Source organism: Pseudoliparis swirei, chromosome 5 (genome assembly GCF_029220125.1).
Source record: "Pseudoliparis swirei isolate HS2019 ecotype Mariana Trench chromosome 5, NWPU_hadal_v1, whole genome shotgun sequence".
In the NCBI taxonomy this organism is placed as follows: Eukaryota; Metazoa; Chordata; class Actinopteri; order Perciformes; family Liparidae; genus Pseudoliparis; species Pseudoliparis swirei.
Window position 1 is genome coordinate 21779299 of NC_079392.1, and position 27778 is coordinate 21807076.

Consider the following 27778-nt stretch of genomic DNA (forward strand, 5'->3'; position numbering starts at 1 on the left):
TGCGCTTGTCTTTGGCTGTGGCTGCAGGGTGCCAGACGGTGATGGAGGAGCAGATGATGGACTCAACGATGGCCGTGTAGAATTGTACCATCATTCTCCCTGGCAGGTTGAATTTCCTCAGCTGCCTCAGGAAGAACATCCTCTGCTGGGCCTTCTTGGTGATGGGCGGATGTTCAGCTCCCACTTGAGGTCCTCGTAGATGATGGAGCCCAGCAAGCGGTGGGACTCCACAGCGTCGGGGAGTCACACAGGATGAGAGGGCGGGTGGGGCTGCATTCCTCCTGAAATCCACAACCATCTCCACTGTCTTTAGGCGTTGAGCTCCAGGTTGTTCTGGCTGCACCAGGTCACCAGGTGGTCAGTCTCCCACCTGTGGCGGTCTCGTCCCCACCAGAGATGAGTCCAATGAGGGTGGTGTCATCCATGAACTTTAGGAGCTTGACGGACTGGTGACTGGCGGTGCAGCTGTTGGTGTACAGGAGAACAGCAGAGGGAGAGAACACAGCCTTGGGGAACCCGTGCTGGTGGTCCGGGAGCCTGAGGCGTGTTTCCCCAGCCTCACGTGCTGCTTCCTGTCGGTCAGGAACCGCAGCAACCTTAATGAATCCTCTGCACCGTCGCTTGATCGCAACCTGTTGGTTTGAGACGATTTACTTATGAATTTAAAAGATGGCTTCCGACTTAACGTTATACTTAGACAACTATCAACAGTTCCCCGTGATGGACGATGAGACAGGCTCCACGTCTATCGACCGCGGAGGAGAATGGGGTAAGCTATGGTTAACTGTACTCCCCAAACAGATGAAGCTAGGCTAATGTTTAGCGAGCCACTAGATAAAGACCCAGTCATTATTAAAGTGCCTTTTTAAATATATTATATTTAACAAGGTTGCCGTTTCAAAAACGCCTCTAACACGCCTGCGTTTGTTTACGTGTACTTACACACGCTTCTTGTCGGAACAGTTAGCCCCAGCTAGTTTATCTGACGCAACATGCCGAGCGAGAGTGTAAATAATAACGAGCAACACGGCTGAAGACATGACGGGGCCACAACACGGAGACGAAACACTATGGAGCTCATGCGGTGCATGCACACTGTGCTGTAAAGATGGTTTGCTGCACTTGTTTTGGAATATTCCTGAGATGAGTGTCTTTATCTTTACCACTTTAATGCTTCAAATGGCTAAGTAATTAGATATACCTGTAACAGTTTATAATGTGCAAGCTGCCTACATTTGCACAACTGTCTGGTTATAAATACAAAATAAACACGTTTACACTAGCTTTTCTCATTTATCAGTATTTGTATTTTTCCTGAAGGCAGGATTTGTCTCCTACTTGGACTGAAAGCAGTTTGACTTGATGTTGTTCTTTCGTACGATTGTCGTTGCATAGACATTAGCCTCTTTGATGAGCTGGACGACCTGGGGGATGCAGATGAGCTGTTTCAGGCCCTCCTGCACGCCGGCTGTGTGAGTAATTTCCTCTCACTATGTAAATGTCTGTCATCATCTGAAACTGGAAGGAAAGTGCTCGTTATCAGTGGCTGCAGAGCCAGAAATGCAGGTGTTATGTAAGATCACGTGATGCTTGAAACCGCAGCACCCCCCCCCCCCCACACGCGCACAAACACATATACACACACACACAGTCGGCATAATCTAGGCAGTAACCGGGGTTATTACAGGAGTTTTATTGACATGCGGCTTTCTGAAATGCATGACTCAGAAAACAATAATTAAATGACCATATGCCACTTGCTTATGCTGTTTGGTTTCTCAGGCCAGTGAGGTTCCTGCCCTGAACTTTGATATCGACATACCGTTGTGGTATGATGTGGACAGCAACAGCACCTGCACAGGTACATCAACACACGGTGACCCATTTCCCATTTCAGCGTGAAACGAAGCAAATGTGAACCGAACACACAAAATAAATAGTCCCGTATCCATCTGTTTGATATTCATATGATGTCACCCATGTGATGTACTGTTGCACAGTGATATGTTGAGGCAATTGAATAGAATAATATCAGGTCCACTGTTGTTGTTTTTGTTGGAAGTTTTAAGTGTAATGTACCATCGATGAAGAAAATAACGCTTTACCGGAGATTATTATTCTTTATATATTTTCTGTCACCTACCTCTAAGAATGTTTGCAATATTTCTTGAAAAAAGTGGGAAATTATGACAATATCACCGAAGTGTGTTCATAGGTGCTTTATGTTTGATTTGCAGAGACAACAGGTGTAGCTTATTAAGGAGGTGTGTATTTATGAGGCACTGATTTATGCTAAATGAATAAAGCATGCAGACAGTTGGTGTTGAGTTTGTGTGTGTGTGTGTGATTACACGGGGCAGAGCAAATCATATCCGTCTGTGCTGATAAGCCGACGTGCATGACAAATTCTTCTGACGCCTTTGTCCTTGTGTATCCAGATGGTGAGGTGAGCGTGGACTCTCTGTCACCTGCCCACACTCTGAGCTCCGTCCCCTCTCCTGGCTCTGTGGAAGTCCCGTCCCCATACTTCTTCCAAGTGAGTCCCTTGTCTTCCACTCTTTGTCCTTCTCAGTGTTCGGCAGTTGACTTGTATTTCCAATGCAAATCTTTCCCTGTTGTTACTGGTGGCGAGTATTTACATACGGGGCCCCCTCTTGGAGCGAGTAAAAGCTTCATCCAGATGGCGTCCTAACATCAACAGCTGCTCTTTACTTTTGGATACACTACACCTACACACTTGAGACACTTTATTAACAAAAGCCTTAAACACCTTGTCAAAGTAATCATTTGCCGCCTGCCTGAGCTGTGCCCCGCCCCTCGTTAAAGAGAAGGTGCTGACAACTTCAGCCACATTAGCATAATTTAGCAGGCAGATGTTTTCACGGGTTGTCAAAACAAGGACATGGGTTACATCTTCGTCCGGCCCCTGCACACGTTCGTCTGCTGACTGAATCCCCCATACCGAATCCAAGGACATGCTTTTTGTCCACTAGTCTTTGAATATTGACAAGGACACTTGATTCATATGTCATCGGATGTGTCATCGAATGTGATGACAATCGTATTCCGTCAAGTTTGCTGATGCCCGTATGGATGGCAAAAACAGGCAATCGGTACACAGCTTAGAACTGTGCATTTCTAAGTATTGAGCAGCAGAAATCAAAATAATGAAGCTTTTTGTCGGAGTTCCCTTTACGTCAGATTCAGGTTTTAGTCGTCCCCGAACTACTGCTTTTGTTTACTGCTGACGTGTAGAAAGAAAGAAAAAAGTTCCATATCTGATAGACACAAGTCTTCTCTACTTCCCCATCCAGGACGAAGCCATGTCTCCACAATCGCAGCCCTCTCCTGTTTCAGTCTGCTCAGAGTCCAGCGGCCTCTCTGTGAGCTCTCCCCCTGCAAAGAAAGCTCCAAAGAGGAACGCCCAGATCGCCCAAGGTGAGGCAGCCTGTCCCACCGCATATCTGCTCGTCATCTATATTCGTACGCTTTGTCCAAAGACCAGGGGAGATTTCACTGCACACTCTGAATTCTGGGATGTGATCAACAAAACGGATAGAAGTGGTCTCTCATTAGAAAATACATTGAATGGTTTGACTTTTCATGGTTAATGCAAATTTCATCACCTTTCCTTGCGTTGACATACATTCTGTTTTCTCATCTCGCTCCCTGCCGACCTCCCATCCCACGTTACAGCCAGACAAGCTCTTCCAATCAAGAGGCCGATTCCGATTGGCCCGAAGGTTTCCATCCAATCGAAACCGCTGATTGCAGCTGTGCCTCTGGCTCATGCTGCAGCTCCCCTGCAGGCCAAGACGATCATCCTCCAGCCCCTGCAGACCGCTGTGCTGCCTCTGGTCAAACAAATTCCGATCAACATCCAACCAGCGCCCCCTCCAGGTGAGAGCTCACACTGTAGCACGTTGTGACACATTGCATCACCTCACACTGTATTGCATCAGAGCAGCGCACTGGATTTATTTGTGAGTAGTGCAGTGTTCCTTACTTTAGAGTATTTTTTATTACATTCTTTAAGATGAGATTGTATTTCCATAGTACAGTTGGTCGTTTCTGATGAATTTGATTTTGACAATACTTGAATTGTTGTGTCTTGTCCAGCAGGTGGTGGTATAACCTTTTAGTTTATTCTCATATTTAGTCCTCACTGTCTCAGGTCCCTACTTGAGGGTCAACTAAATCTGACATTAACATGTTTTTATTCCTCCTTTTTGCCCAAATTTGGTTTAATTTGAGGGGAAATCCCAATTTTGGGAATCAGCCTTCAGAAATAGACATACAAGTTTGTTTTATGACCCACATGTAAACCAAATACTATTTATGAGCTGCTGAGTGTTTCATGCATTAAAATCCTCATTATTTTTGTTTTGTGGTCCAGCCTGCCTGGGTTACCATTCTGGTTGCATCCACAGCACCGAGGCCAATGTAAATACTTATGTCATTGTCTGGGACCCAAGTGGGTGGAGTATCTGACCTCTCTCGACTTTGAATTTGAACTTAGCTCTCCGACTGCTTCGTCATGGCCAAGGTGGCAGATGACTGACGCCAATTCATCCAATTTTGGAACCCCAGATGGAAGTCAAGTCAAACCTGCTTAGTGTTACTTCTCCCTCTGGTTTAGGATCTCCACAGCTAAGGAGTGAGCCCTGTGCATCAGACAGGTGGACGAAAGAAATTAGAGATATTTACTGATGAGTTCACACTCTACAGAGTACAAACAGGCTGCCCGGTGTTCCCAAGGCTTTTAATTTATTTTCACTGTCATCCTCGTGAATTCTTCTTTCAGATGTTGAGCTCGGTCACAAGACGCAGCGTTGGCACCACACACATTCATTAGGAACACATTAAGCACTGGCAGGTTGTTTAGTATTGGAGGTGCTGGATCAGAATGGTTCCTGGCAGAAGCTTACTGGGAGGGGTCTTTGAGGCGGTATACAGTATGAATGTGGGCCAACATGCAGGTGTTTATGTGTGTTTATGCACACACAACTCACACACCCCTCAGTTTGGAATGTGGAAGGTTAAGACCACAGGTCGAGGTGGTAAACATCTTTTCCACCTGTACTTTAAACACAGAGTGCCGTTGAAGACGAGGGGTTAATGTAGGTCACCAGCAGTGTGTGGGGGGGGGGGGGGGGGTTTAAGAGTCCGGACTGTACCATCTGCAGCAGGAGGGGATTTCAACAGCAGATGGATCAGCTTCCAGGTTGTATAAAATATCAGGTTGAGTGTCAAAGATGAGACAAATGTGGGATAAGAACATACACACAAACATGGGAACAAACTGACAATCACAGACGGCGTTAAGCAATGTTAATCATACAGTAGAAATTATGATTATAGTATCGCTAAGACCCGTAATTTTACAATGTGCATGTTGTTGTGCACTCGTTTTGTCAGGACGGCCCATCGTGCTGTCGCAGCCCAGCCAGGTGCTTCACATCCAGGCACCACAGGCCATAACCGGCAACGTGGTCGCCATGCCGATGTTCGGCCAGGACCGGCCCGTCCCCGTCGCCGCTCCGCCAGCGGTCTCCATCACGCTGAGGGCCCCGTCCTCGGATGACGACGTGAGTCCCGTCCTCGCTCTTTACGACTCGAGTCGTCCTACTTGTTACATTGTTGAGTTCTTTACACAAGAGGGGTGTAGATGAGCCGGAGCCCAGATTAGTGCTGCTGCACACTTTGAAAGGGTTAATGGCCACGCAAAAGAATTTAACAGTGCTTTGCCACATTTTGGTCATAAAAACCTACAATTTGCCCCCATCCCCCGACATCCACTGATCTTTTATTTGTGTCATGATAGTAGAGTGCTCACGTAGGTGCTGTCATTTACACATAACTGTAAAAATGTTATTTGATTAGGGATTAGGGGTGCAGTTTGCCTCCAGTGGTCACACCCAACATGGTCCCGAGGTCGCTCCACCTGTTTTTCTTCGACTGAGCCGAGTTACACAGGCGGGAGATTTGTTCACTTAGAAATCAAGTCAGTAAATACAGGTGAACGATCGTGTTCCCATACCCCCATCGGCCTATAATGACATCTGAATGCTCAAACACAGAAGCATTGTCAACCATTTAGTTTAGTTCAACTTTTTATTCTAATTTGGAGGGATTTTTAATTCATGCCGTAGAGCTCTTCTGGATGTCGCGTTTTTTTTCTAACCAAGCAATTTATACGACGAATCCTCTTCACAGGACTGTGTGTGTGTGTGTGTGTGTGTGTGTGTGTGTGTGTGTGTGTGTGGCGCCTGCGTGCCTACGAGTCGCAGCGTTGGCGTGCTTCCACTTGCCTGCCACGCTACCATGTTGTTGTGGTTACCATGTTCACTCTGGAACCTGTCCAACATCTTTAGTGTTTATTGTCACTTCACAAACCATTAACTTTAATGTCGGCGTAAACTTTTTTTAAAGGAAAAACGTTAACCCGTGAGCCTCAAGGGCATTTATGGAGCCGCAAACAATTCACAGATAATCGCCATTGACTTGTTTTGTTTGTACATGTGGGGTCTCGTTGGAAAGACGAACGTTATGCATTTATGGTGCATTCAGCGGGAATGGTGTCGCAGAGGGATTTTGTGCCACTCTCCATGTGGATGACCGCGGGTGGGATCAGGGTGATGTCAGGACAGCTGCAGTGAACAGGAGACCAACACAGACATGCAAAGTAAACACAAAGTCGTCCCCCATTGCACTCCTTTCTCTTCAGTCTGTGTAATGACATCACAGAGCTTTTAGGGAACCGTACAAGGGGCAGCACTGTCTGACCTAGATATTCAAAAATACAAAATAAAACCTCAATAGTGTGTTTTGTTTGTTGTGCAAAGGTGAGGTCTCTCAATGTGCGTGCTGGACTTAATTTAGGTGGAAGATTGTTAATCTTTTATAAACCAGGGGTGAGTTTGGAGGCCTGTGTTTCTGAATCTTTTCTCTTTGTTGCTTGAATAAACTGCACATGCATCTTTCTGGCAGTCTGAATCATCAGCCTCCAAGAAAGGGAGATGCCGTGACTTGTTGATTTTAAGCGATTCCCGATGGCTCGCTGATGTCTGACCTTTCACATGGTTGAGAAACATGTTTTTTTTTCTTTTTTCCCTGTGAGAAATTCGCTCCATTTCGCCGCCTCGCTCAAACTGACGTGGCAGTGAATTTGTACAAATGCATCGCTGTCCACGAGTCGCTTTTTATAAATTAAGGGGAACACTGCGTGTCACATTTGTGAAATGTCCCCAACTGTGAATCATTCGTGGGGATTTCTGACGTGACAAACTGGATCCAATTATCAGCTATCATCATCTCATAGGAATAATCATTGTGTTGTTTCCGATGGATCACCCATGAAACAACACGAGTCATAACCTAATGTCACATCGTTCTATTTAACCAGCCTGCGCAATTTATCTTGACGTCTGCGTTTGTTTAACATATTTTTTTATCAGGCTTTTTTTTAATGATTAACCTTAACCGAAATTTTGCAAGTGGTTATTGTTTTATGACGGGTAACTGTTGACCCCTGACTGTAAAAATAGGAGCTCGTCCAATTATCTTGGGGATAATCAAGTCTGGAGAAGCACTTTTCGAGCCAGACTTTTGAGAACAATGACGAGGAATTCCAAACCTCGGAGGCCAAAACAAATACGCCTCTCGGCCGTTTGAAAAGCACACTTAAGTCAATAAAGTTTACAATAGGGGAAGAAAGGGGAGAGGCCACATATTAATCATGAAGAGGAGGGGGGGGGGGGGGGCAGCTGAGAGGAGTGGTAACAGTGTTACCAGTGACGGTAGGAAAAATATATGCATATTGCAGAATTTGTGTCGGATAATTTAAACATTTAAAAAGGGATACTATGTGTTGCTGAAGCCTCTAATGCCTTAAATAACAATTAATTGGAAATAGTGTAACAGTAGCACCAGTAGAGAGGAAACATAATGTCACTTCTCGCATTGGCCACCAAGAGCTACTGGTCAGACCAAGTGAGGCTGGAGCAGCAAAAAAACCTTTAGTGTGCAAAAAGGGAGCAAAGTTAACGGTTTGTTTGTTTGACTTTATTTGTTATGGACATCACAGTGGCATTATAATTGTAACATACAAGTATGCACAATAACTAGATGTGTGGTTAAGTGTTTGTAGAGAAACGCTAATTTACAACACCTGTACACAGGCGGCTTTTTTTAAGAGAATACATCCACAAATGCATATATTTTGGCGTATGAATATGCACATATAAATTCAGTTTTCCATTGTAGAGTTAAACACCGTCTTATTTCATCTCTCTAAACATGCACACTGGTCGATCTCGCCGTCGATGGTCTTGAGGGTTTGTTTTCCCGGGGCCCACCGAGAGGCTCTCGAGCCGCGTGAACGCGAGCGCTCGGGCCCGCTGCAGCTGCGTCCACTTTATAACCTCACTGAGGTCGGGCCGACGGCACCGCCTCGGTGGTTGGGTGAAATGCCTGTTAAAGTGGACATGCATGCGCCAGGTGTTGCTACATGTTGTAGCCACAGTTGCGTCCGTATCACTGTCCGTGGTGTTCACAGCACTGCATTCTGGGCTATAGTTGGAATGTTTAACACGGCTGCTAACGATTACATGCTTCAGACGGGTGTTGAGCAGGTTGAGGCGTCTGCGACAGCTGGGTCACTGTCACGTCATGAGCTCCTATACAGCGAGGGGGGGGGGGGGGACTGACTGAAAACTAGTCCTGTCTGTAATTACAGGGTTCATCAAATCCATCCACAAGTAGGGTGGTCCCTCCTCCCAACACAGGAGAGGATGCTTTTTACGCCTGTCATTTTATTTTATTTTTTGTCCGTTTGGTTCTCCAACTCTGGAGTGCTCAGTTGAGTTTAAGACGAATGGGGATGCCCCGCCTCCCATTTTTCACTGTGAGAAAATTCCAGAGGGTTCTACATCCTCTGGGGGGAAAAAAACAGGGTGTAGTTAAAAAAATTAACTATTCTGTCACATTATTTAGTTATCATGTTCAGCTTCCTGTGCCTGGACTTTAAACGCATGCTTTTGTCGTCCATATCTGGTTGTTTTTGTCGTAGTGTGTACACACGCTGCTTTTTTCAACTGGAACAACGCGTGTGGATAGTGGGATATATAATGGGGATTTGCAACATAAAATAACTCTTAGAAAGAACTTAACATCTCAGGTTCACAGTTCTGTCACTCGTGGAACACATACCATAGTTATAGGTGTTTTTGACCGACAGTAAAACGAGGAACTTGTTAAACTAAGGCCCATCCCGCTCGGATAGGTTATTGGTTCTTCGCACACCTCCTCCCGGAGTAACCCTTCGGATGCCGAGTGAAGAGAGTTGGCAGTTCGGCACGCTGGGATCTGTTGGCTTGTCAACACTTGTTTTCTCTCTCTCTTCACCTGCATTGAAGAGTTTCTGAGCAGGTATTCTCCCTTTCAGCAACACCCTGCGGCCCCCGCAGCAGGCCGTTTTGTAGTTCTGCAACGGCGGCTGTTTGAAAAGTGCCCTGCTCATGGGCCCGTTGGCAGTTTCCTTTCTTTTCTTTTTCTTTTTTTTGTGTGGTCCTTGTTGACTTTTCCCACAGCAGCTGTAGTTTTGAAGTGTCCGCATTCTCACCCATTCCAGAGAGGTTAATTGCGGAATAAAAAATGTTGCCGTCTGCCCCGCATTCTCCTCCTCAGCCGCATTCTGGTGGCGATGTGAAGTCCCCCCTTCTCTGCACTCCCTGGTAACTGCTTACTTGCAGCGTTCCCAGGCTCGGGCTAGTGGCACGGCTCCCAGATTTGGCCTGGGAGACAGAGGAGTTTCTCAGGAGACAGAACACAAATACAGGGATCCAAATAACTTAATCACCAGCAGGACTATTAGGCCCAGGACCTGAGCGGCTTACTCTGGGGAGGGTGCTTGTGTTTGGAGAAGGGCAGGAGAGGAGGAGCCGGGGCCTGGATGGTCAATGGATGTGTTTGGGTAGCCATGGGTTGTGTACATTGGACATGGGTTGTGTTGAGCTTGAAGCTATTTGGGTTTTCAGTCACTTTCCTCACAGTGGAAGGAATACCCTGGATTATTCTTAATTACTTGCACTTACTTATTTATTTATTCATTCATTTATTTAATTCTGTATTTTCACGTTTTTTGTTATTGCTCACCTTTCAATGAGGATCAGGTAACCGTAATTTGTAATAATGCTTTAAATAAACAAAAAAACTGAAACAGAACAATGCTGATTACGGTTTATTTAATTAAAAATGCACTTTAGTGTGTAAGATGCTACTTAAGGCAACTAAGACTGGTCTTATTTGCATCCAGACCTGTAACGTTTACAGTGTGTACGGAAAGTATTCAGACCCCTTTCAAATGTTTTACTCTTTGTTTCATTGCAGCCATTTGCTAAAATCCCAACATTTTAATTCTTATTGATGTTCACTCAGCACCCCATCACGACAGAAAAAAACTGAAATGTAGAAATTTGTACATATTTATTAAAAAAGAAAAACTGAAAGGGGTCTGAATACTTTCCTTACCCACTGTATATTGCCTCTGTGTTTGTGTCTCGCATGTAAACCCATTTCTCAAAGAGTGACACACTCCCTAAACACATTTTTCTTCACCTATAGAACAGAGGCATTGCGGCCGACCTCTGGACCTTCTCGGAGGATTTTGGTGTAAATAATTTCAAGCAGAAGCTCGATCAGGTGCACTTAAGGGCTCCGTTGGGAGATGGAGAAGACATGATTTGTAGCAGAAGTGTCTTTAACTTCAAGACCCATCTTCAACATGTCTGTATGATTCGGTCACCGCGGTAAACCGGACCATCAGCCGAGATGCACTCTCTCTGGGAATAACAGTCGGCCCCGGCTTTTATGTCGGCTTCCTCTACCCCTCTTCTTGTTAGTTTCTCGCCATGTGTTCTATCTTTTTACTGGTGTTTTCTCTCTCGTGTCACGGTCGCCCTTTTCAAACTTCTCGTACCTTCTCACACTTCTTTTATGGAGGTTCTCAGTGTTGTGCCACAAACGGCCTCCTCAGTATGAATGAGTGGGTGGAAAACAGGAAAATATGGATAAGCATCTCCACCATTGGCTATACTATTGCATTAATGTATGTGTGTAATTCCATATTCATGCCTACACACCGGCATCAGCTATGGCCGGAAGCATTATGTTTTTGGGCAGTGCGTTCGTATCTCAGTTTGTTCATAAATCTGCCGGTACGTACGTCCAATTATAAGAACGATCGGTAGAGCGAGGGAGTGATTTCAGTTCCCTACTTATCATCCTAGACATTTGTTGGAGTGGTTTCACTGAAGGAGATCGATCATATGAATAAAATTGAAAAACATGCTTTGTGTTACAATAACCATACTACCATGATATAAATGATAACTGTGTGACGCTTCTGTCTCGTTCGCTCATCTCTCTTCAGTCGAAGGTGGGCCAGAGGAAGCAGCGCATGATAAAGAACCGCGAGTCGGCATCCATGTCCCGGAAAAAGAAGAAGGACTACTTGCTCACGCTGGAGGCTCGTCTGAATCTGGCGTTGTCTGAGAATGAAACGCTCAAGAGCGAAAACGGGAACCTCAAGATGCAGATGGAGGGCCTGCAGTGTGAGGTGAGAGGCTCGCAGCTACACACCGCTCCGACAACCCGTTGCACACAGCTGGCGCTTCTAAAGAGGCCTGAGCTGAGAAACTTCCACCACAAGTCTTGTGAGATTTCTGCATGTATGTAATCTCTGCTTTGATGTTTGTGATGCAACCTGACGCCTAATTTCTCCTGCAGAACACCATGCTAATGGTAACCGCCCCCAAGAGGAGAGCCGTGTGTCTCATGGTGGTGTTGATGTTCGTCATGCTCAACTTTGGACCAATGAGGTGAGCCTGTGGCGCAGACTGTGCGACCCTTGGATTTCCCTCTGTACGTCTCCACAGCAGTCCGATTTAGTTTCTAAAAGCTTAGATTCAGTTCAAAAAAAAAACAACGGCAACGACTGCAACAAACTGTGGATGATTACTGGAGGAGCACCAATGGGAAGCCTGATGAGTCACTTTGGGGTTCGCGCCTCTCCTGTAGGACATGACGCAAAAACGTTTATTGAAAACAGAGCAAAACATTTCCCGCTGAAGTAGTTTGTACACACAAACCCAATTCCTCCACATTTAACTTGAACACATTGGGATACAAAAATAAATTCTAGAGCAATCCTCTTGGGAGCTTTTGCCAACAGTTTAGATAAGACTAAACAATGTTGTGCCTTTTAAAAGTCTTCAGTGCTTGTACGTGAGTCTGAAGTGCTGACAAACTCACAAATGAGACGTCACACTCAGTTTTCTTGCTGGCAGAAAACATTTGACTCATCGAGTTGTTCAGATTTGGCTCCTCTTCCTGTCACTTCACATGCAACCTCATTGAAACCCCAAATGCAAGTATGAACCTGAGAATCAGCACGGTGCATCACCTTATAATCGTAACCTTGTGGCACAATCCACTGTAATGTCGTCCAGGAGTGCACACATTTTAACAGTCTTATTTTAAGTGAAACTGATGTAGCGGTAATCGGTAGAGTTCTAATAGTTCGTCCATGCCAAATGGCTCTTGTTGGTGCAATATCTTCCTTTCCTCTGTTGTTGTTATTGTTGTTTTTGTTGATGCAAGCGTTTATTGACTTTGTGACGAATGGGGGAATCGGCCTCAGAGGACTGCTGGCTTGCAAGGAAACTAAACTCTTACCACTTACAGATGTAAAAGTGATTCATTTCAGGCTACACGAGTGTAAATCATGCATTTATGGCATTATTTTTTAATCTGTGCTCGTAATGTTGACCGTCATGACACATTAAGAGAAGTTATGTGAAACACTGGCGAAAAGAGTTCACTCCACCCAGCGAGCAGATGGAGAGATTGCGTAATCCCGCAAACTCGACTCCAGTCCACCTTAGACCACAGCGATGGCGCCTCTGTTCTCGTGTGAGGAAGACGTGTGTTTCCTCCTGGGATCGGCTCGCGCCACAAAGATGCGAGCATTTATTTGTTGGACCGGCTTGCTTTGATGATCTGTCCTCTCTGGATCTCTCGAGCCTCAGCATGGAGACGTCACTGCGCACCAGTGAATGAGTTTGCTTTTGAGAGTTGAGACGGTAGCTGAAGTATTTGTGTGTCTGTACCTGTGCTCGAATCTGTGTTTTGTGTTTGGGCTTTCCTTTGGAATGTAAAATATGCTCGCTTTTACGGTCTGATCCCTTTTTGAAATTAAAATGCCACCCGGAGTGAGTGTGTGTGTGCTTTGGGTTACGCAGTCTAGATCAAAGTTCAGATTCTTATGTGGCTAAAAAACGAAAAAACCCTCCTGTGCACAGTGGGCCACATGGAATGTGGCGGTTATTTCAGTCCAGTAACTAGTTCTTCACCTCTGGTGCGTTTGCTCCATCCCACCTGTCGTCTCTCTTCCTCACCTCTCTCCCGTCCTCTGTGTCTCCAGTCTGTTCCAGGGCGGCTCCAAGCTCGGCGTCATCTCCATGCAGCACGGCGGCAGACACCTGTTGGGGTTCTCCTCCGAGGCGGCGATGGGCCCCGAGCCCCTCGCCGGCGGCCCCTCCGAGACGGCCGACAGGTAACGAGCTCACCGCCTTTAACAACAAGGCGCCGCGTCGGCAGACCCGGATGCACCTGTGCCCGGTCTGAATCGGTACAGCTCATTGCAGCGTGTGTAAACACGCGCCCGCCGATTACCAACGCCGTCCAAACATCTACTTTTTAAATGCCTCCGGGCCCCTGGCTCGTTAGCCTGCAGTTGTGCTTTAAGTATACCAGGTGGGAAATTGGGGTCCGATCTAGTTTGACATCCAACTTGATATTGCCAGTAACAGTTTATTTTTCGAGAGGGATATATATTTATGGTTTCTTTAAAAAAAAAAAACATTCTTTTTTGATGCATTACCTGCCCCCCCCCCCCCCCCCTACCCTATGTCCTGAAAGGTTTTTGCAAGGTGGTCAGAGTGTCTAATGTCTGCACGGCATCGCCAGCCTGTCTTTTGTCAGATCGCAGCATCGGATACGTTGCATGTTAACGCGAACCATTCTTTCTGTCGTGTCGGGTTTCCCGGCCGCAGTAAACCAGCGCGAGCAGGAAGGAACACATTAGCATTCACAAAAGGGTCGACGGCACCGAGCGCACCCGGGAGGAGGATGACGGGGGAGACGTGCAACTTAATCTCGTGGTCCCACTGTACAGGAAAGCGTGTGTGGGAAGGTTAGTACGACCCCCCCCCCCCCAGTTAGAGTTATGATCACTGACATGTTGTCTCCGCGAAACGGTTTCCAGAGCGCTTGGAGTCGGGAACGTGAGGCCCTCGTCGATGCGTTGACTCAGGTCAACGGGGTCCGGGGGGAGGCATTGTGTCGGTGACCTGCAGGGTGGTGGTGCTCCGCTGTCTGGACCGTGTTTCTGAGAATCTGCACCTCCCCTCTCAGCATTCCTGTTCATACAATTAGCGACTGAAGCTCTGCCACCTCTGCACATGTCACGTTTTAAGAATCTGAAGCAGTGAATCTCTTTCGTAACCAATGGAATTCAAAAGGAATATAATTGTCCCCCACATTGAAGCCAAGCTGGCTTCTTCCTTGGTGCCGTTTCTCTTGCTCTCACTCCATCCACTCTGGGTGTTTTAAGTCCGTCAGAGGGCAAGCAGCCACGTTGGCTCGGCTTGCATTCAAAGCATCTTCTCAACATGCGGGAAATGTTAACGTCCAGATTATTATTTGGAGTTTTGCATTGCCGTGAGAGCGTTTGAACGCCCTCCTGTTTGTTTACCAGCCTCTCTCTGCTCTCTGTCCCGCGTTGCAGCGCTGAGGATAAGGCCCTGATGGTGTTGAAGGATCCCATCTTCCTCGCACCACCCCCGTCCTGCCAGCCTCCTGTTAACACGACGAAGTGCTTAGAGTAAGTTATGAACTCTGTCATGCGTGGCCCACGAAAAACAAATGCTCATTAAAAAAAAAGAGAAAACGAATGTTTCTAACCCGCTTTGCTTTGCAGGTTAACCCATGAGTTGAGGGGTTGGGTCCACCGTCATGAAGTGCACCAGACCAAATCCAGGCGCATGAGTAACGGCAATCACAAGCCCACCAGGACCATTCTGGTAAGTCGTGTTTTGGAAAAAACAAAAAAGCGCGTCTAATTAGCCATTCGAGAACCTCCGTGACGCTCTGGGTTTGCAAAACAAAGTGAACGCCGCTTTGTAATTGAGGCGGCCGTGTAAAACCCAAACAACTCTTTCACCACTGTTTTACCTCCACCTCTCACCTTCCCCGCCTCTCATTTCTCTTTAATTGGCTGTGTTTAATCCGGCAGCCCTGAGAACGTAAACACAACACTTAGAGCCGAGGGGTGGGGTTAGTGCCCCTGCCCCTCCCTTTTTTCATTTTTTCATTTGTTTTCAAAATATGTTCCAGTCGGTCTGATCCATTAGGAGCTGCCCATCTCGTATATAAAGCCATTCTTCATTTTACTTTAAATAGAAGTGTCGGCATGTTTATTTCTCACCTGCATTGAGCTGTTCTAGACACGGAAACTGTAAGTCTTCACAGAATTTCAACCTATATATCTTCATATTAATACAATAAATCTCTTTCTGTTCATTTGAATGGATTTACATGCCAGTTTAGATCCTAAGATCCCTCCAGAAGGGATTCATCAGCATCCACCGTGGGACTGGAATGTGTGCGCCGATCTCTCGCTGTTTTGAAATGATCAGTCTTGACAGTGACAGCGTTGCTCACAGTTTATCCCGCTCTATCTAAAGGTTCGTTGACATGACGATAAAGAGATTGTAACTCATTCTGTTTTTCTTTCCTCCCAGAAAGCAGAGGATACGGAGAGTGCCCAGATTGTGACAGTTCATTACACGCAAACATCTGAGGAAAAGTGAGTGTGGGCCTGTTGCGATGTAACCGTGTCATATTCGTGCAAGTACATAATTTTCTTCTGGGTTTTCTCCAAGAAGCAATTCCTAATTGATTTTAAAGCTGCATTTTTGGAGCAGCATAAACTGAAGCTGTACAGTACCTACTGCTTGTGTGGTAAACCAACACTGTGGTGGAGTGAAACGATGCCTGTTTAGAGCGGCAGACTGTCTTGTTTATTGTCAGCTGGCGACTCGGAGACAGATTGTGTCGAGCAACTGGAGATGTAACAAACCGGTATGTTTCTCTCACTTGCATTTGACCAAAGGGGCTTTTTTCACTGGAACTGTAATGAGAAATATCAGCCCTGCCTACTTTTTTTTCACACATTTCTGGCTGTCTGCTTTTTCGGTTTTAACAATCCGTTTGATTTATGAAACATTTGGAGGCTTGACCCGCTGAACTGCTTCAGAGCATTTATTTATCTGCTGATGCAACTCATTATTACGACAAATTTAGATTTTCTGCTGTTTTATTCTTTTTTTATTCACCGATTTTAATCGCTTGGTTACGAAACTGAATATTGTATAAAATAACCATCACATTTTCTCAAAGTGATGTCATTAAGTGGCTTACTTTGACATACTAAAACCCCAAAGAGTGTACTATAATGTAAAGCAGCACATTCTTACATTTGAACTAAATCATTTTGGGCATTTGTGGTTGACATTTTTTGTAAATAACGAATACATTTTTAATGAACAGTTGCAGATTAATTTCATGTTGATTGACTGATCAATTTATAGTTGCAGCTCTCAATAACTGAGATGCAAACTGACTGTGCTCCACTATTATATGTTGGATTATTGAATGATGTCTAACTCTTAAGGCAGAAAGTGTGTCTGTATTGGGGTTAAAGGGACAGAACAATCCGATATTATTTGATATTAGAGTTTTGCTAGAAATGTGAGATAAGAGAAAGAATTGAATCTGCACAAAACGTGCCAAATATATTACATTTCTCTGGCAGAACATTGACTATCAGTATTTTAATCAATGGTATTCATGGCAGTCTTTTTTCTCCTGGTTTCTGAATATTTCTCCAGTGTTGTTCATATATTTGTTGTTGTTCTTCATCAACAGGAATCTCGGCAGTGAGCTGCAGGTGTACTACGCACCTCACCACACCTACAGTGACTTCTTTGATGAGCTCAATCGTCGCGGCGACACTTTCTATGTCGTGTCTTTCCGCAGGGTAAGTTTCCACGTGTGTGTGTGTGTGTGTGTGTGTGTGTGGTGCATGTCAATGATTGGAGAGGAGTAATGGAGTCCGACAGCGTGGTTCAAGTAAAACAAAGATCAATCGACCTTCGAACCTTTCAAAGCGGGTCCCAAACTGGCCATGAAAGGCAAGACATGAATCATAAATGATATGCAGTAGGTCGGTTCCTCAGCAGAGAGGTTTGATTTGAGAGAAAAGTGGAGGGGGGAGGGGGGTGAAATACACACGCCTAAGGGTGTAACTACCCCTTCCCTGTCCAGTTTCTTTGGTCCATTTACATCATCAAGACCATGTTGTAGAGTTTTAGGCACGGCCATATGTCATTGTTAATCCTCTTGGTCTTTATTCATTTTGCCCTTTTTCCACTGAATCTGTTTTACATTTTCCCCGTTGCTGTGATTAATCACATGAAGGTTATTAGATTTGTTTGGGTTAGTTTCTAGAGCGCCAAACTGTAAATCCCTTAATCATCAATAAAAAGAAAACTAATTTGCTGAAGGGTCTAAACCTTTATCCTTTCTGAGTGCTCTCCATTATAGTTTTTGTTTTCATTGTTATGCCAAGCTGCGTCTGAACGAAGACACGTTTCACTCGCAAATGTGTCCAGAAAATAAGTTTCTGAACTTAAACACATTAGGTCCCTTCTCCAGAATCTCACTCTGCACCTCAGGGTGATGTTAAAGCCCTTAAATCCTCAGGATTACTTGGTGGGCGGGAGTTTTGAAGCATGTGGTCAAAGATCAAGACCCCCTTGTCCCCAAGCAGTCACATAGGTTTGGCCCTTAGTTGGCATGGTGACGGCAGAGACAATGGTAACAATGGTGTCCCTGAGTTGAGGGCCTCTACAGGTCAAGTGGCTGTCGGTCAGTTTCCAGCAGCTCTGTAGTGCATGAGTCACAGAGGGTGTTCTAGTTTAGACCGTTCAACAACTTGGACACTTTCTCTTTCAATCAACAGTTAAATAACAATAATAATGTGAAATTCCAATTGTTGGAGTCTTACTGACATGCTGCCAAAACATTTTTATGCAATGAATCACCTCGATTTATTGAATCTTAAAAATAAAAAAACCCATTTAAAAGCATTAACAACTAAGAGAAAATAGGCTTTTCAATTATGTTTTATGTTTTTATATGTTGCTTTGATTGTTTTGATATGGTTATGAGGAAATGACCATCACAATACCTGAAGCCCAATGCAATGTCTTCGTATTTTTAGTTTTTCGTTTCTGACTCGCCGTCTAAAATCTAAAGATATTCAGTTTACAATCGCTTCAGACAAAGAAACACAGACGACCTTCACAATTGAGAAACTGGAACCACAGAATGTATGACTTTGACTTTTCTCAGTTCTAAAACAGATGTGTTGATTGTTCTGCCTTCCTCTGGCTCTCATTTGACTCATTTTAGAATAGACGCCCTCTTTACTGCATGCCTGGTCTCGTGGTGGCTTTTCATTGCCGAGCTGAACTTATCCTGGTTTTAATAAGAGGGAAGGATTACAGGAATCAAAAATGCATTGTCGGATATGACGAGCACTAAAGTAGTAAAATGGGGATCACAGATTACGGGCCTGTTTTCCAGCATGACCTTTTTGAAATTCTCACAGACTTTTATTAGCTTTTCTGAGTCCGTTTATTGACCTGTATTTTGTTTCCCGGGTTTCAGCGAGTGTGTCGGCAAAACGTGTGTTTTTGTTTTTATGTTCCAGTCGGTCTGATGTTATAACAAGATTGCCAAAGCTCTGGATCACATTTGGAATTTTGTTTTTGGATTTTAAAGCCACTCACTTAGCATTTCTGACATATTTTTTTTTCCTGCCACCATGAACTCGGAAGGTTCATGGCGGCCTGCCCTCGCCCTCGCCAGCGCTCGATGTCTCTGCAGTGTGCCGCACGCTCAAAGATGGCCGTTGTTAGGTCACGGTGGCTCCATTCCCACCGCCGGTGTCTTTTTGTTAAAGTGTGAAAGTGAGGTGATGGAAAACACAAGACCAAGACGGGCAGCCTGGTCTTGCATCACTTCTGGCGTTTCAGTGCATGTGTGCATTGATGTGAGGACGTGGAAACACTGGCTGCTTTCAGTGTGGACCGCGTCCCATAGGGTTCAAGGAACATTCACCTGTTGTCATGGCAGCTGCAGCTGTTATGTCAGCTTGACGAGCCCCGCCGGCCCCCTGATGATGAGCAGTAATGTGGCTGCTGTTTCCCCGCCACCCTCCTGAACACAGTCGAGGCAGCCTCTCGGCCTTCGGTGGCTTACAGTCGATCCTTTATTCCTTGCAATGGCTTATGTCACACCCAACCCTTTATCTGGAAGAAACGTGACGAATGACGCTGCACGGGACAACTTCTTAAGCCGAGGGCAACATCTTCGTGTCACTCTGCATTATGAAGAACACGAATTAACAACATTGACGTCCAAAAGCCTCCCGCACGTGCTCTGTTTTTCCTCAACTTCTCTTTATTCCTTCAAACACATATATCATATGCCTCTCCCACACATCCATACGTCCCCTTTATTGTACATGTTCTACAATGCTGGTTTCTATCTTCCGGCTGTAATCCCTTCCCCAAACCTCAGACCGTGCGCCCCCCCCGCCTGTCATCACATCAACACCCCCTCATCTTTCAGCTCAGCCGGGCTGAGTTTTACAAGATGAAGTAAACCTGTTTTCAGTTGGTTTGTTGAGTCTTCTTAAAGGGGCCCACCACTCATTTGACACATGAAGTAGAGTTTACTAATAATAAGTGCTATTACTACTGTCTCTGGAAGGCTTATCTCAAACTGTGCTTTAGACTTTTATATGAGGCAGCTTGCGTTACTAACTTGAGGTGTGTGGTTTGAAAGAAGTCCGTATTTATGGGGTAGGGGCTTTTTTATTATTATTTGGTCTCGGTCACAACTTGATGGAAGTGAACTATTCAACTCATGGATTAACCCCTTTAACTGTGCTCACATCAGGAACTTATCTCTTTTTTTTCAGTTCTTCTTTTCTTACAAATTGAGTGTGTGTGTGTGTGTGTGTTCTCCGTTTAAAAACCTTCCTGCTCATTGTCTTGTGAATTGCACAAAAGCTATTTTTAATAGCTTTGGAAAATGAAGAACTGGTTCATGACATTTTAAAATGTACTCCGATGGTCGAGAGAAAGAGGCATAATAAAAAGACTACATTTTAAGAATTCTTGCTGCCTTATGTATTGACCCTTGACCCTCCCAGATGACCATTCCATCATTGATAACCTCAGAATGTCCCAGGGGACTTCTCCTCAAACTCGACTCCAATTCTTGAACAACAACCGGCTGAAGCACACAGGCGGCCGTTTTTTTATAGCCTTTAAAAACGCGTTGTATTTTCCTCTCGGTGACCTTCTCCTCCTTTGTTCTCAGGATCATCTTCTACTTCCTGCCACCAGCCACAACAAAGGAAGTCGACCCAAGATGTCTGTGGTGTTGCCAGCCATGAACATAAACGGTACGCACTGCAGCACAGATGCACCAGTTGGCGAGTGTGGTCGCTCCGCACGGTGGAACAGATGAAAGGCGAGCTGGGAGCAGAAACACGTCTCCCTATAAGAATGCATTACTTGTGCCGTCAGACACTTGACACCCCCATTACCCAAATAGAGCACTTTTGCTTTTTAGACCTATTAAGGAGGTTCTGATCTCCTTTTTCATCTGTGATGGTATGTGGTTTTACAAAATCTACCTTCTTGGATGTAGAGCGTGTGTTGCCTGTTTGACTTGAATCAATTCTCCAAAAAAAGGATTAAAAAAAAAGAAGGATTTTCTTTGCCAAAAAGTTTCTTAGACTTCTGGCGTCTTGTTACTAGATGCTCTCTTTGCTCCCCCCCCCCCCCCAGCTCCCTCTGAGCCCTTTGTAGTTTCTGTTATGTCCTTCAGCCTCTGATGAAGCCTTCTGTAGCATTTAGCGATGCCGTCAAGTGTCTGCACAGCCACCAGTCAACACACACACACACACACACACAGTCACAAGCATTAAAAGAAATCCCCTTTTTACTTCAATTCAGCCATTTCCTTTCCATTCAGTTTTTCTTTTTTTGTGATGAAAATAATGAAGTTGAGGCCTGCGACTTGTGAATTTCGTTCGATTTACCAAAGTTATATTACAAATATATCTTTTTTTAGAAATATATTATTAAGAAAAACATTTAAAAATGCCTTCATGCTGGCACTTAATGCGACCACATCTTTGTTATCCCTAATAACATCTCTTGAACTGCATCCGTCTCCTATACAACTTTATTTATTAACAAAGACGAGAAGTTGGTACAAAGCACTTGAGAAAAAGTCTGTATCATCCAGACCTGGTTCCAGTCCAAAGTGTGCCATCAACGGGAAAAGAGAAAAGGGCTGGAATATCTGACTTTAGGATCCACATCCAGTGTTTAAGCTGTGGACCTCTTGTTTAAAACAACTTGGTAATGGTGAAGGAGAGTTCACAGGGAGAGTTCAGTGTCTGAAGTGTTGTATGTTTCCTCTACAGCCGGCTAACTATGAGCATGTTGCACTAAAGTGTTATGATTCTGGACATATAGGATGCAGGTCCTCTTCAGGTCACGGAGCAGGGTCAACGCTCATCCAGACGGCTTCCATTCCTCTGAAAGAGAACCATCGCAGTCCTCATCTGGTCATTGTGGGTGACAATCGGAGCGCGCTTGGCTGTGCTTTGGGGGGAAGGTGGTTTCCACCGGCTCATCCGAGATGCTATCAGCCCTTTATTTGACCGACTGGCCTCAGTGAGATCGCCCCTCCTGAATACTTTCACAATGGTATAGTTGAGGTACGCCTCAGTATCTGAACACTCAATCGACAAAAACATTGGACTTAGATATGATGCATTTGTTGCCAAATTGTTTTTTTGGGGTTTTTTTATGAATCACTGAAGTATGCAGATGTTTCCATGAGCTCATCATAGCTTTTCTCCACGGTTCATACATCTGCCGGATTATCGATACGCGGTGTCAAAGTCCGGTCATCAGAGGTGTCAGTGGAAAGAGGTCTTCTTTGTCCAAATGCTGCAGTTAATTATCAGGTGGCTTGATTTTGACCGAGCCTGCGGGACTGAAAGGAAACCCGCCGACGAGGGCCTGTGTTTACGTCGGGCGCGAGCAATTAGGACCACAGCCTGCTGTTGTTGTTTGGTGCTTATCACAAATCCTCCTGTTCCTCTGATATCTCCACATTTAGTCTGAGGCAGAGCACCAGCACCAGATTCGATGAGTCAACCGGCTCTGAGAGGAGGGTGTCCGTGGAATAACAGCAGGGAAGACGTGGCCAATGGGGAATACGTTTTTTTCCCGGGGGGGGGCGGGGTGTTGGAGATGAAGATTGGTGAAAGTAAACATTGTTCTCGGTTGGTCTTGTCAGGGAGGAATGTTACGATCCGTGCCGGTCAGACAATGTGAAATCCAAGACCTCCTTTTCAGCTAATTGTTGAAACGGCCAAACAAAGGTGGCATTCAGGGAGAGATATCGAGTCTGGAAAGATTCTTGGTAGCTCAAAGAACGGCCCTTCAATGTGCTTGATCCGTCACGGAGGGCTACAGTTGGCAGCAAACGAGAAACATTGTGTCCCGAAAGTCTTGCAGCTAATGGGCTGGCTAGTACATGCGGTTGTTGTTGTTTTTGAAAAGACTAACAGCCGTTTTGTTTTAAGCATAGACGTCTGTACGGTAGCGTCACTTTCAGACGGCCCAACGGCCCCTCCTGGTATTCCTCAATGACCTGACCGCCTGCAGGACTTCAGCTGAAGTGCACGCCGACAGATGGCCGACGCCATCGGTGGGGATTGTAAACACCCGCCTCGGTCCCCGCCCTCCTTCAACCTTTTGCCTTACATTCAGCTGACATTCATCCACCGCAGACGCAGCTACGGGGAGCAATCTGGGGTTCGGTGTCTCGCTCAAGGACACATCGACGAGGGCTCGCCGGGGATCGACCCGCCGATCCTCTGATTGAAAGACGGACCTGCTAACCACTGACGCCCACCTATGAAGCCCCGTGTGTCGAGACACGTTTTCATATTTGTGTTGTCTTTAAACTTTGACGTGATTAAGGTCAAATGAAAAGCCCCACACTGTCCTCTCCTCCTCTCTCCATCGCTCCACAGTGGAGGATAATTATTTCCAGCTCCCTGTTGCTGCTCTCCTTTAGGAATGCCTTCCTCCACAGGCACTAAATGGTTTTCATCTGGGGGAGGTGGATAGACTCCACTAATCCGGAAGGAGTGTTTTTTTCCTGTCGCGGTCAATAGCGGACCGTCGGAGACGGGAGACTTTGATGCGAGCCGTCGGCCGGCTCCGTCTCCGCTCTTTAGGGCCTTTTGTCACTCGACCTTGACCGCCTCGGTTCTCTCTGAGCAGCGGCTCCACATAAGGACTCGGAGGGTTTGTTTATTTAACCATCCCCGGAGTTCCAAAGTAGCTCCGTCAAGTAGAAGCGACATGTTTGGGGGGGGAGGAATGGTTTTTTTTCCGGCGGTGACATCATTTACAGGTGGATCGGCCGTGGGGGTTCTGAGCACTGTGGCAAACTGGGGGGTTCAAGGTGGAGCGCGGCACAACTGAAGAAGATGGAGGGGGGGGGGGGGTTACATTTTCCGACTCCTCTAATCTAAACAAACATCCAGGGCTCTGAAAATAAGTGCACTCTTAGCAAACCAACTTTTAACCCTTTGCCGCCCCCGCAAACAAACGTCTGCGAGTGATTCTTTTGCTTTGGACGACTTAATTCTCTCTACGCAAAGCTTATTATTATTATTATAATGATTAGCTATGTGATATTAATTATCCAATGGTAAAACATTGCTTTACTGTCTGACACTGGCTTCTTGTAGAACCTCTCAATCATTCAATGAATAAAATATGTATATATTGGCAGAATTTCCCAATTCCAAATGTCTTGAAAGCGTTCTGGATCAGTCGTTTTACGTGATCGTTGAAGTCGACCTCATCGCCATCCGATTACACCCCGCGTTTATTTTCATTGGCCTTGTAATTTTGCGATTATACTTGCTGACGGAATTGCTCCCTTTCTGACTTTAGAAAAGAAGAAACGTGTACATGTCCTCGTTGTGTGTGTGTGTGCCGGTCTGACTTGGTATTTATATAGAAATGATGGGGTGCAGTCATCTCGGTGAGGGGTAATAAATATAACTTTCTTTTCTTACATCATTGCACAGAATGTGTGAGCACTCAAGCAGCCACAACATTAACATTCCTTTGAATTCCAATATTCCCTTGGATTTACATCTATTCCATACTTGTTTCATTATTATGACTTTATACATCCACCAGAACTGGCAGGATTTGCATTACATTCGTCCCATCCATATGTTGTGCGTTTGGATGATGAATGACACTTTGTGCTGCCCATCTGTGGAACTTCAGTTCATCATTTAGAAAAAGTGATTGGATTTGTTGGTCACGTCAGAGCAGTTTAGTGTGAACTGCCTGTGCAGCAATAAGAGGCCCCTGGGGGTGTGAGGGGGTCCGTCTATATGGAGATGCCCAGAGAATAACTTTTCTAGCTCTACTTCGGAGGCGTTCTTGGAGATGGCTTCCGGACACGTCTGTTGAATCACTGACGCCATGAGAAAGGTTCCCGTCTCCCCCGCAGGTGCAAAAGAGGAAGCGCGGCAGCAGATGGATTCACGCTCGAGCGTTGCGTCCACGACCCGTATGATGATGAGAGCATCCGCGGAGTCTTCTGGCTGCAGAAGGAGCTATTGTATCTTGTGTCTTTGTACCATCTAATAAAGTTTTAACGTCTGTGGAAATCCTGCCGAGAGGCAGAAGAAGCTGATGTCTTGCCCAGGCGTCTGGAAAGCGACGGCGGATTTGAACTTGAACTCGCAGCGCTCTAAAGTATTTTTTTCTTCAGCCCCATTTGTGAGTCAGAGAAGAGAGCGCTCAGTCTGGCTGAGGTTGGACTCGTGGGGAACGCCGCTGTTATCTCGTCTCTCGCCGACATACAGAGGGGGAATCCGCCAGGGACCCTTGACCATGTTGGTAATAGCTTCTTTTTTTTAAAATAAATATATAATCTTACAAAAAGGAAGGATGTTCTTCCCCCAAGCTTTAGGAGATCACAAAACGAGAGTCTCTTCCCAAACTAGAATGACCGAAGATAAACCAGCCACAGCGGTTCAACTGTTTGCAGGTCACACATCAGGATGACCTCGTGAAAATGTATTTCTGTTTGAGAACAAGCGTCGTGTTTATCATGGACTGCGGCGTGTTGGCGTCTCCAAACACAACAGCCTAACTCATCAACATCCACCTCGAACTCCCCAGACTTTCCTCTTTTCCTCTCTGAACACAACAAGCCGAAATGATCCTGACCAGTGATTTCTCTCTCTCTACCTCTGTCTCTCTCTACATCTCTTTTTCTATTTCTCTCTCTGTCTCGCTCTCTCTCTCTCTCTCTCTGTCTGTTTCTGTCTGTCTCTGTCTGTCTTGCTCTCTCTGTCTTTCTCTGTCTCCCACACACACACACACACACACACACACACGTTTCCTCTCAAATGTGCATGTGTTTAGGGCTGTTTTGTTTATCTATGATGGAGAAATCCAGAAAGTGACTCACCTCTGGACTCCATGTGTGACCGAGCCTCTACCTCTCTGCGGCTGCAGTTCTCAGCCCCCCCCCCCCCCCCCTTTAACTTTCTTCAAAAACAACCCCTTTACACTCCCAAAAAATACCCTCTTATCATGTCTTTCTGCAACCCGCGTGACGGAGAACCTGCCAGTGATTACCGAGGCGAGCGCTATTCGCGTCTTGAGTTGATTTAAAAATATTTAGCCGTGGTATAAATCCACTTCTGATGGAGCAAATTGGTCAACAATAACTAACGACAACCTTTCCGCTTCCTTTCGCTCCCGTTCCAGACAGCGTCATACGGGACAAAGACCACGAGGTGATGATGCAGATCGACTGCGAAGTGACGGACACCAGGATCCTCCACATCCGCTCGTCCAGCATCCCCCCGTTGCTCCGGGTCAACCGCACGCAGGCGTTTTACCAGCACTCCTCGACGGACGGCCAGGCCGCGCCTCCCGTCGGCGTGCTCATGGGGTCTGCGTAAGATGCCTCAACATCACCGGTTATTGTTTAGAACTCCTCGACAGGATCCACGAAGACACACGGAGGATGAGGTCTCCGTTGACAATTGTATTTGTGGTGCGCGTGATGACGTACGGTTCAGATCTGGTGAACTCCCGCTGACTTGATTTATATTTTAATGAAATGCAAAGGTAGCTCAAATCGTCCACACCAGTCGGCCGCGTTGTTAATCCGGGCTGATGTCTGCGACGGGGTCCGAGCAGACGCTCGCTCCTTGTGTGGCAACGACGACCCCCCCCCCCCCCCCGTCAACCCAGATGCCCAACGTACGGGTCATCGCTTAACGGCAGGGGGCTGGGCATTGAACCCTCAGTCACCCCGTCATCACACAAATACTTTCGCCCCATAGCAGCGGCCCTCAAGTCTGAGCTTTCCTTTTGGAGTTGTTAATTCCGGGAGCAAACGGTTGTACACAGATGATGATTGACCTCAGCGGGAAGGCATCTGTGTTTGTACCGAGGCTACGAAGCGGGGGTCTCTTCTTACTCTGCTGGCCTCCTCTAAATACAAAGAATTGTGAAAAACGGTGAAACGGGAACAGAGGCCAGATTAAATAGACGCCGCAATTCGAGGCATTCAGTAAACTCAGGAAGTCAGGTGATCTGTGCAAGTACTGTGTACTTTTTAATTTTAGTTTATTCAGCTTAACGAAATGGCATTGTATATATAAAATTATATATGGTGGATTGAAAGGAAACGTACCATAAATATTGGAACGATAGGGTATTTTTTACTGGCTAGCCATCCCGAGGTTTTATTCCAAAAATGTCATCTGCATCTACGCATTGAAACCCGATGTCTTCACCGTTGAGCTAAAAAGGGCAATGTTGGACATATAACCACGAGTGAAAAGCATAGTTTGAGTTCTCCGTCCACGAGATAAGTTGCACTTTTATTTTGTGCACTTGAACCTATATTGATATTGCAACCTACTAGAAAATGTTTTCGTACTAATTTGTTGTAAAGATTTGCACTACATGGGAATTTATAACAAATGATACTTGATCAAAATATGTACTTCTTTGTGTATGTTGATAAAGTAACATACTATGCTTTCTTTTCGCTATGTTTGTACAGATGGATATGTTTTAGCTCAACAAATGCCCATAAACATCTGCCCTCTTTCTTGAGCCAGGCCATTGGTGTGTGTGTGTGTGTGTGTAATTTTATTTCTTCCTTTTTGGTTACCACATTGTTTTTACTGCATCCAAAAGAAAAAAGTACAATAAAAAAAAAGTGATGTTTTGGTTTTGTCGTATTCTATTCTGTGCAAAAAAACAAAATAAACACTGGATTTTACTAGAACCTTTTGTGTGTATCATTTTGGGTTTGTTTCAACAAGTACAATAGAAAGACTGTTCGGGAGTTATTTTTCTTCTACAATAACTTAATTTACATCCAGTAACCAAATTACAGGCTTGGACAATCATCGTCTCTGTTTGTA

The 27778-nt window shown here is 45.5% G+C and overlaps 1 protein-coding gene across 1 annotated transcript; it reads left to right on the plus strand.

Annotated features, from left to right (window-relative positions):
• The first annotated feature begins 598 nt into the window (after positions 1-598).
• On the plus strand, positions 599-27639 carry LOC130193519 (cyclic AMP-dependent transcription factor ATF-6 alpha-like). The gene is made up of 16 exons (XM_056414014.1): positions 599-769; positions 1396-1472; positions 1783-1861; positions 2439-2536; positions 3315-3438; positions 3697-3900; positions 5419-5588; positions 11432-11617; positions 11788-11879; positions 13484-13615; positions 14849-14944; positions 15041-15143; positions 15864-15928; positions 17050-17161; positions 20578-20662; positions 26100-27639. Exons 1-16 carry the CDS (start codon positions 670-672, stop codon positions 26294-26296), a joined length of 1920 nt encoding a protein of 639 aa, XP_056269989.1. The 5' UTR covers positions 599-669; the 3' UTR covers positions 26297-27639.
• The last annotated feature ends 139 nt before the right edge of the window (positions 27640-27778 follow it).